Raw genomic sequence first — 10,532 nt, 5'->3', positions numbered from 1 at the left:
AAGAGAACTTTTGTTTCTGAACGGCTCAACCTTAAATTTGTACCCCAAAAAGCTTCAAGAGTGGACCCTCGAAAGCAGTTGTGGGAAAAGCTGGAAGTCGTGGGAAGGGACTCACATGCGAGCAGAGAACCAACCCGGGCAGCTGGCTCATTGTGATAATGTTTTCATAGCATGAGCAAGAGAGACTCCTCTTCCTAAATGGACTGAACAAGGTTATTATGGAAGTGGTAAACAGACTGAACATCTCAAGGGTTGTCTTTTTACATTGTCACTGGGAGATGGGAGAAAGGTGGGGGGGAAGGAGAAGTGTTCTGAAGGTGTGGTATGATTTTTCTTTTCTTCTTTTAGGTCTGTTAATAAACTTCTTTATATTCTTTCAAGTTTGGTGCCTGCTTTGCGTTTCTCCTAATTCTTATCTCACAGAAGGTAAACAGTAATGAGTATTTTGGACCAAACGACAACACTAAAATGGTGTTTCTGCCCGGTTACAAACCAAACCCACTACAGTTGGTTTCTTGAGTTGGTGGTCATGATTTCCTACTGCCAGAATTGCCTTTCACCCCATTGCAGCTGATTCAGCACAGTTGCTGTATTGTCCTTATTAGTTTCTTCCTTATCTTGGGGGTTCTGCCAAATGTCCTTGTGGCCCATAAATTCTGCATTCTTTTTGTCCACTGTCAGTAGTACATTCTTCTTCCCGAGCTCCTTGTTAACCCCCTAGGTCTGAGATCATTCAAGCATGTCCATCACTAAACCTTAACAAGGCAACAAGTAATTTTTCTTTCTAATGCCTGGACATCACTTAGACTTTATCAGCTGCTATCTGATTCTCAGATTAAGTCTCCTTTCTTGTTTATTAGGCTTGAAAGTATACAAAGATCAAACATCAAAGAACATCCTTTCTCAAAAAAATTTTTACATACTCCACATTTTGGAACCAAAGAAGGTTGTAGCCAGGTGGATGTTGGCCACGTCTCCCAGGCAGATAGCAACAGGATGACAGGAACAGAGGACATGGCCTCAAGCTGTACCAGAGGAGGTATAGGTTGGACATCAGGAAAAATTTCTTCACAGAAAGGGTGATTAAGCACTGGAACAGGCTACTGAGGGATTGGACTCACCATCGCTGGAAGTGTTCAAGAAACGGCTGGATGTGGCACTTAGTGTTATAAATAAGTTTTAGTTTTCTATAATTAATTAATTAAGTTGGTAAATATGTTAGTGGTGGGAGTTGGGTTGGTTGATGTTTTCTGTGTTAATTATCTTGTTAGACCAAGTTGTGGACAGTGTACCGGGTGTAATACCTGCATGTAACCATCGGGTGGCGGACTCAATACCATGGGGAAAGGGGAAGTTTTCCAGATTGTTCCAACAGATAAGAGTGATGTCACCAAGAACATGGATTGGACGTAGCATGAATCAATTGCTGGAGGTTCTCAGAAAATGATTGGTGAAAAAGGCATCGTTGAAATGGACCAATGACAGCAGGAGAAACGAGCCAATAGCATGAAGGATCCAAAATGGACCAATAGACTTAAAGGACTGGGTATAAAGACTGATTTGGGGCTCAGTTTCTGGTTCTCTGCCTGTTCGCATGGGGTGGGGGAGCGCTCAGTGTTGTGCGTGCGCCGCTTTGCGTCTCTGCCTTGCTGTTGGGGTTCACAAGCTTAACCTCGGTACCCGTTCTTAGTTGCTGTTTAATAAAGTGGTTGTTCTTCGCGGTAAGGAGTGAGTGGTGCTGCTTGCCTCACCTACATCACCCTTCCTGTCACTTAGTGCCATGGTGTAGGTGACAAGGTGGTGTTCGGTCATAGGTTGGACTCGATGATCTTAGAGGTTTTTTCCAACGTAAATGGTTCTGTGATTCTGTGGAGAGGAGTGCTGGCAGGGAAGGCTGTCTCGGCCCGTCCCACGCCGGATGAGCTGGGACAAGGCACAGCCTCTGCAGACACCCCCGGGCCCGCGGGGCCGAGCCAGGCCCGGAGCCCTGAGGCGGCACCGCCGCAATGCCGGACCTCGCGCGCCCCCCGCCACGTTCCCGCCCGGGGACCTTTTCCCGCGCACCGCCCCGGCCGCGCTGCTGCTTCCGGTGTTGCACGTTTCCCTTTCCGGCTGTGCGGGGGCAGCGATGGCGTCGCGCAAGGAAGGTTCGGGCGCTGCCGGCGGCGGCTTCGGCGCCGCCAAGGGCAAAGGCAAAGCCGCCGCCGCGGGGGACTCGGCCGTCAAGCAAGTGCAGATCGACGGGCTGGTGAGCGGAGGGCCCGGGGCCTCCGCGGGCGGGGGGCGGGCGGGGTGACCGCGTGGAGCCGCCGGCGGGGCCTGTCCGTGGGGCGGTGCCGTGGCGGAGCCCCGTGTCCTGCCGGGACCGGTGCTTACCGACGGCCAGGAACGGCTTCATACCCCTGCCGAGCTTCCCGGCTGTGGCCGAGCTCCCCTATGCTCGATCCTGGTCAGGGGAGCGGCTCCCGCCCTGTGCAAGCAAAGGCCGGGCCAGGACAGAGTAAATTGCCTTTAAATGTCCCATTTCGTCTTTCAGCTCCGCCGCTCCTGTGCCCAGAGTTGCTATTTTCAGCTTTCATACATTATGCTCATATCATATACCCAGAAGGTTTCGCAGGTGTAAGAGCAGACAAGCACGGTGGGTTTTCCCTCACCCGTTGTGCTTTTTTCTTTCTCTGTCGCGGCTGCCAGGGGCTACTGCGTTTGCTTAATGAGAAATAAAATAAGCGGACGGGTTGAAGGGACTTAGCAGAGAACAGAGCCATCTTAATACAGACAATATATGCAGACCTAAAGTGGAAGAGTATCTATTAAAGTTGGTTCCAGCTTTGCTGCTGGATCTTTTTGTGTTGGTTCGTGTCTTACGGACTTGGTAATAACTATTAATGATGCAAGAAAAAAGAGTTACTTTTTAAGGATAGAAGCATTGTTACTTTATTATGTTTGTCAAGTGTCAACAGAACACTGTATAGCAGAAGTGTGAAGGAGAGAGTTGGTACCCTGGTTATGAGAAAGAACATCATGGTTTTGAGACAAGCTTTGAAGCCTGCTTGACATTAATAGTGGTAGTCCTCAGTCATTACCCTGGAGTTACACGGGATAGTAAATATATGGGAAGAGAAAGAATCATGTATTTGTGCATAGTAGGTCTTGTGAAAGAGAAAATTTGAATCACATTTTTTCTGCCTTGTTCTGGCCAACTGTCTGTGTGTCTTGGCTTTGGCGTTTTCAAGGAGTGGTGAAAACTGATCAATTGTGAAATATTCCTAAAAACCCAGCAGTGGATAGCAGACTGCTCCTGCAGCAGGCTGGTGCCATACACTTTGATAGCAACTGGTACATTTTATTTATTTTGCTTCTCATTTTTCTTTGTCCGGCATGTGATCTGCTTTGTGAGCTGCTGTTGATTCAGATCAACTGTGAGTGGCCCTGATGGTCTGCTTCTGACAGTCCATCAAAGGCTTATGATTTTTTTTGTTTCATGCCTTTTTTTTACTTCTTGTGTTTTCTTCTGGTACAGCTCAGTGGTGCCTCTCGCATGGAGTCAGTACAGAGGGAGGTGATTTACTGAAAACTGTGAAAGCTTTCAACTTTCCACCTCCTGAAGATATCTCTTAGACCAAGTGTTCTCAGGACATTAGCACTGGTTCGTAAACTTCCATGACATCTGTGATGGAGAGAAATGTTGGCATAAATTTGCTTGCTTTTTAAACAAAGTGGCTCCTGTCACAAGTCCTTCAAATGCCTTACTGAAATTCTCCTGATGTGTTTCTAATACCTCACTGATTTAAATGTCTTCTCTGTGCTCTCACAAAGCAACAAGACTTCATCAGTCATCTTGATGATGACCAGAGTGATTACATGCCAAGAATTCTGAATTCTGGTGGGCATCAGGGAAGTTGGTGATCTCTTTTTCTTCACTGGTTTCTCACCTCTTGGCAGTGGCACAATTAATTTTTCAAATGGGGCTGCTTTGAAAGCAAAGGCATGTTTAGGTAGGTTGCTTTTGGGTCTGTGAGTGCAAAATAGAAGATGCATCCGTCATCTCTGTATGTGAGAATGTGAAAGTATGTTTAGAAAGCTTGGTATTTCAGAGGAATAGTAAAGTGAAAAAAACCCCAGTATTTGTAACAAAGAGAGAAGTTCTAAATGTCAGGATGTTTCCTTAAAACATAATGTGTCAGTATGCAGCAATATCTACTTTTCGGGCCTCCTTTTCAAATCTGGTACAGGTAGAGTGTCCTGTAGTTAACTTCTTTCTTATTTTAATCTGTTTAATTTCTTAATGAATGAACTTACATTGAAAAGGGATTCCAGTGTATGTGGTCTAGGTTTTCTAAGAAATTAGAAAATGCAGGGTAAAAAATAATTCTCTAGAAGCTCACATTTATGATGTGCTTTTTCTTTCAGATGAGGTGTAAGAATACATGTATTTGTTTTTGGCCATCATGACAAAAAGATCAGATGATTAATGCCATATACTACATCCTGTTATCTTTGCTTCCTGTTGTAGAAATTTCAGTAGAGATTCCATCAAGTTTTCTCCAGTCAAGTAGCCTGAAGAAAGCCTGTGTTCATGGTAGTGAACAGTTTGGGAAAGAGTGACTGGTGGAAAAGAACCTGGGGGTGCTGGTTGACATCAACTGAACATGAGCCAGTGTGTGCCCAGGTGTCCAAAAAAGACCAACGGCATCCTGGCCTTTATCAGAAATAGTGTGGCCAGCAGGAGAGGGCAATGATTGTTCCCCTGTATGCGGCACTTGTGAGGCTGCACCCCAAATCCCTTTTTCAGTTTTGGGCCCTCCCCTACAAGAAGGACATTGAGGGGCTGGAGTGTGTCCTCAGGACAACTGTCCTCCTGGGCTGGTTGATGGTGTCAGGGAGCAGGATGGTCCCCCTGTTACCCAGGAGGAAGTAGTCAGAGACCTGCTGAGCCACTTGGATGGTCATAAGTCTGTGGGACCAGATGGGATCTATCCCAGGGTGATGAGGGAGCTGGCAGATGAGCTTGTGAAGCCGCTCTCCGTCGTTCACTAACAGTCCTGGCTCACTGGTGAGGTTCCAGATGACTGGAAGCTGGCCAGTGTGGTGCCCATTCACAAGAAAGGTAAGGAGGAGGATCCTGGAAATTATAGGCCAGTCAGTCTGACCTCAGTACCTGGTAAGGTAATGGAGCAATTTATATTGAGTGCCATCACACAGCACCTCAGGATGGCCAGGGGATCTGACCCAGCTAGCATGGGTTTAGGAGGGGTAGGTCGTGTTTGACCAATCTGATCTCCTTTTATGCCCAGGTGACCCGCCTGGTGGATGCGGGAAAGGCTGTGGATGTTGTCTGTTTGGACTGCAGCAAGGCCTTTGACAGTGTCTCCCACAGTAAACTCCTGGAAAAGCTGGCAGCCCCCGGCTTGGACAGGAGCACTCTTTGCTGGGTCAGGAACTGGCTGGATGGCCGGGCCCAGGGAGTGATGGTGAACGGTGCTGCATCCAGCTGGTGGCCAGTCACCAGTGGTGTCTGTCCCTCAGGGGTCTGTGCTGGGGCCAGTTTTGTTTAATATTTTTATTGACAACATGGATGAGGGTATTGAGTCTACTATTAGTAAATTTGCAGATGACACTAAGCTGGGAGTGTGTGTTGATCTGTTGGAAGGTAGGAAGGCTCTGCAAAGAGACCTGGAACGGTTGGATGGATGGACAGAGTCCAAAAAGATGAAGTTTAACAAGTCCAAGTGCCGAGTCCTGCATTTTGGCCACAATAACCCCCTGCAACACTATAGGCTGGGGACAATGTGGCTGGACAGTGCCCAGGCAGAAGGGGACCTGGGGGTGCTGGTCGACAGCCGATTGAACATGAGCCAGCAGTGTGCCCTGGTGGCCAAGAAGGCCAGCGGCATCCTGGCCTGTATCAAAAGCAGTGTGGCCAGCAGGACCATTCTTCCCTTGTACTCGGCACTGGTGAGGCTGCACCTCGAGTACTGTGTCCAGTTCTGGGCCCCTCAGTTTAGGAAGGACGTTGAGACGCTTGAGTGTGTCCAGAGGAGGGTAACAAGGTTGGTGAGGGGCTTGGAACACAGGCCCTATGAGGAACGATTGAGGGAGCTGGAGTTGTTTAGCCTGGAGAAAAGGAGACTCAGAGGTGACCTTACTGCTCTCTACAATTACCTGAAAGGTGGTTGTAGTCAGGTGGAGGTTGGTCTCTTTCTCCAGGTGACAACCGACAGAATGAGAGGTTACAGTCTCAAGCTGTGCCAAGGGAAATTTAGGTTGGATGTTAGGAAAAAGTTTTTTACTGAAAGTGATAAAGTTCTGGAATCGTCTGCCCAGGGAGATGGTGGAGTCACCATCCCTGGATGTGTTTAAAAAAGGATTGGATGTGGCACTCACTGCCATGGTTTGTCATGAGGTGGTGTTAGGGCATGGGTTGGACTCAGTGATCTTGAAGGTCTCTTCCAACCTGGTGGTTCTGTAAAAAGTTCTGTGAAAAATACAGAGAAGGGCAACAGAGCTGGGGAAGGGTCTGGAGCACAAGTCTGATGAGGGGCAGCTGAGGGAGCTGGGGGTGTTTAGCCTGGAGAAAAGCAGGCTCAGGGGAGACCTTATCACTCTCTACAATGCCTTGAACGGAGGCTGTAGCAAAGTGGGGGTTGGTCTCTTCTCCAAGGTAACAAGTGATAGGACAGGAGGAAATCGCCTCAGGTTGGTACAGGGGAGGTTTAGAGTGGCTATTAGGAAAAATTTCTTTACCAAAAGGGTGGTTAAATGTTGGAACAGGCTGCCCAGGAAAGTGGTGGAATCATCATTCTGCAAAAGTGTTCAAAAAAACATGTGGATGTGACACTTAAGGACATAGTTTAATGGTGAATATCGTAGTGGGGTTGGGTTGATGGTGGGACTTGATGATCTTAGAGGTCTTTTCCAACCTAAACAATTCTCCAATTCTATGATTATCACAAGCTGTCTGAAATAATTGTAAAGCAGTGCCATAATTTGCTTACTGCTTTTTTTTTTTCGCAAGAGGTGTTGGTGAACTCAGGTTTGTTGTATTCAAGAAATTCTTCAATGGGACCCAATTTTTTGTAATTCAGCTGCTGAAATTAATGAGATTTGGTTCACTGATATTATGGCCTTTTCAGTAAGGTGCAATATATTTCAAACTATAAGCTGATGGATTTTAGGACATAAGAAATAATTATTCCTTTGAATGGAGAGAAATTTTTAGGTTAGCTGAAGATTCTAAATTTCCATCAAATATTGGAGACTTTTCTAAAATGCTTTCCTAGTGAAACTTCTAACTGTATTCCACTGTCTAAAATTGCAGTTATGGAGGGCTTCCTTGGCATATTAATGCATTTCTCATGATTTTAGTAGTGATATCAGCCAACATAGAAAACTGTGAAGGCAGAAGTGAACTGGTGTATCATTCAAAGGCCTAAGATCTGGTATGGTAAGTAGCATTTTTACAAGATGAACATCAAAGTCTTTGTAATTCTGAAATCGAACTAATATCCAAAATCAAATACTCCATGTGGTGGGTTGTGGGTTGTGTCAGACCACTAGTACGTAGACAATGGATATGTGGAAACTTCCTTTGGGAAAATAACAGCTGTGTGGTGGGAGATGGGGAACTCTTAGCAAGGCAAGTGTGCTGCTAGGCCAGATAAGTGTTTTTATTAATCACATTTGCCTTCAGAGTAGTTACGAAGCACTGTGTTGTTGCTGGGAAGGCGTTTCATTCTCTGCAAACCTTTTGCATGAGGTTATTCTAGGAAGGAAGGTAAAAGTAAAGGAAAATAATTCTTCATCTAACTCAATTCTTAAGTGTGGGGTATGCCCAGCCCCTGCCCTGGAGGGATGTCTGCTGAGATTGCACAATCCCCAGCAGGACTCACTGGGAAGGCAGCTAACCTTTTTACTCAAGGCGAGAAAAGACAGACCCAGAATCCTCTGGGAGATCCTTTGTAACCCATTGGCCTTTACCCTCTGAGACCCATCCCCTGTATCCCTATAAAAGCTGCCCTCTGCCCCTGTGAGAGGAGAGGAGAGCTCTCATCCCTGGCTTTCCCCTTCGCCAGAGGGGACCAACAATAAAGCTACCTTTCGTGTGGAGCCACACAAGCCTCTTGTCTCTCTGTGGTCTGGCGTGGCCTGGAGGCTGCCCTGCAGAGCTGAGCTGAAATCACGAGCTGACAATCACTAAAGAGCTGACAGCTTCTGCACAGGCCCTCCTGCCAGCAGCTGAGGGAAGACACCGGGCCTCAGGAAGGTGATTCCTTTGGGGACCATCTCTCCGGACCGGTCACCTCTTCCTCCGTCAGAGCTACTGACCCCTCACTAGCTGTAATACTTAAGCACCAAAATTTCTTTTTAAATCTTGCCCTTGCATTTGTTTATGCATTCAAAAAATTACACCCAGTAATGATTTTGGAGAGCAGTGCTGGCTGACTGAAAAAGGTTTGCTTATACGTGGCTCTTGTGTAGCAATATAATTGGATCCTTAATGCTAAAGCATTAATATGTGCATTACTTTTATCATTTCATTAATGGAAATGATGGTTTTTTTACTCAACCACTGCATATGATTTCTTTTTATACTTACATCCATTGCACAAAATTTTTACATATTGTAGGAAGTAGCAAAAGTTATGTAGGCTTCTCAAAATGCCTATAGGTTTCTATTCCTACATTTTCTTAATTGCTAATGTGCAAACCCTTAATACTAGTAACAAATTACCACTAAACCTTAAGATGTCTTTGTAAACTTATTTATATTAAATGCAAACATACATTGACCAAAACATAAATATGTCAAGAAGATGGTTAGAAGTTACGACTTGTCTGCGTTTGTGCACCACCATCACCAGTGTGGCTATAGTACCACATTCTCTTGTGTCAGATAAGACTCATTTAATCAAAGATTGTTACTTTAAGCTTCATTACATCATCCCTGATTTGGTGATGGTGTAGTGTGCCTGGTGCTTTTTATTCTTATCTATGGTATGTAGAGGATTTATTTATTTATTTACAAAAACATAGATAAGGGTATGTGAGTCTACATTTTTAAAAACCTCCTCATCTAGTTTTTGAATTCTTTTTCAGTAGTTGCTCTATTCATAATTGTGATATTTAAGTTGCTTGTGCGTTGTTTTCTTACTACCATCCATTTTTGCCCTAAAGGGTTTGAATGGTTTGGACTGTATCCCCAGCTGTTAATAGGGAAAGCCTAGTTAGCATCTTGGGTGAGGAGCCCTTCAGTAAATGAAGTAAGGTGCCATGGTTATGGAAATCAGTTTCTAAGACTTTTCTTGCAAATGTTTGTTTAATCACTTTTAAAAATGATAACTTTTGACACTCTTGAAAGAAAGCAATCAATTTCCATAGTATTTGAGTAGTTTTGTAGTACCAGTGAAGCCTGTATTGAACTGGCTGAAATCGCTGACATTTCTTAAGTTGTGAATATTGTGCTTTTCCTAGCATTTCTTGTGGTTTTTTTTTTCTTCTTTACCTTTTCTGAAGACTTTGCAAGAATGCACAGGTGGTGGGTTCTGCCTGCTGTTCTTCGTAGAGTTTTCTGACATTGCAGAGCTGTAGAAGAGTATTTTAGGATATAACGTCCTTCAGGCTGTATTGTATTTCATGTGTCTTTCAAAGGAGTTGAAATGGAATTTTAAGTTGAAGTTTAATCTTGTTGACTTTTCCTTGACCTCTTTCCCTAAAATATTAGCTCAAATTGTGCTGGCTCTGAGAGTTGGTGTGTGAATTGAATACTGGCTTGATGTATTCATGGATACCTTGAATCATGGAGAAGATAGAAGAGCTTTGTTTTATATTCTATTAATCTTCATGTGTTAGCAGCGAGTTGCATGAATCTAACCCAGAAAGGAGTTTCTGACATATAATCTGTGCTTAAATTCAGAGGAGAAAGCATTAATGTGTGCTGGTAAGTTGAAAGGCAAGAACCTCCTTGGAATGTAACACTTTCCAGGCTTAGTGAAATTTCTTTAACGGCAGTGGGTAAAGTACCCGCATCGTGATAGTCTGAGAATGCAAATTTCCGTGTATTTTTTCAGTGGATAGCAGTGGATACTTGCTAACAGAGCACAAACTTTAAGTGATTTGTAAGAGTGCATTGGTGCACTCAGCATCTCCTAAGTGTCATGGTAACTGTACCCTAGTGAGGCATTTAGAACTGGAACATATGGTATCGCTTCACACCGTGAAACTAGTGTGCTGACAAAAGGAGTTAATCTAAATGTGGAGATGGCTTAAATGTGTTGAGCAGTGTTACACTTCAAAACTTGAAGGGGAAAACCTTATTTCAAAACAGGCTTTTCTTTCTTTTGCTGTGTGCAAAGAGAAATAATGTGTTGCCCTCTACACTGCTGTCATTAGCAGTTAAAGTTCTCGTTATTTTTTGTCCATCTTATGTGCATATCAAACTGGTCTCTGGTGTGGTAATTGTGTATTCATAGCTCCTGTGAAAACAGTAGATCGTGCTCTTGTGATTCCTATTTAGTTGTGTTGATACTGAGGAC

At 44.7% G+C, this 10,532-nt stretch overlaps 1 protein-coding gene across 1 annotated transcript in view; it reads left to right on the top strand.

Annotated features, from left to right (window-relative positions):
- The first annotated feature begins 2,110 nt into the window (after positions 1-2,110).
- EIF3H (eukaryotic translation initiation factor 3 subunit H) overlaps positions 2,111-10,532 on the top strand; it is a 91,199-nt gene continuing 82,777 nt past the window's right edge. The window contains exon 1 of the mRNA XM_039549443.1: positions 2,111-2,248. Within this exon, the coding sequence (XP_039405377.1) occupies positions 2,129-2,248 (120 nt within the window). The 5' untranslated portion in view covers positions 2,111-2,128. The remainder of the gene's footprint in view (positions 2,249-10,532) is intronic.

Source organism: Corvus cornix, chromosome 2 (genome assembly GCF_000738735.6).
Source record: "Corvus cornix cornix isolate S_Up_H32 chromosome 2, ASM73873v5, whole genome shotgun sequence".
Classification (NCBI taxonomy): domain Eukaryota; kingdom Metazoa; phylum Chordata; class Aves; order Passeriformes; family Corvidae; genus Corvus; species Corvus cornix.
This window is presented reverse-complemented; position numbering and strand designations above follow the sequence as displayed.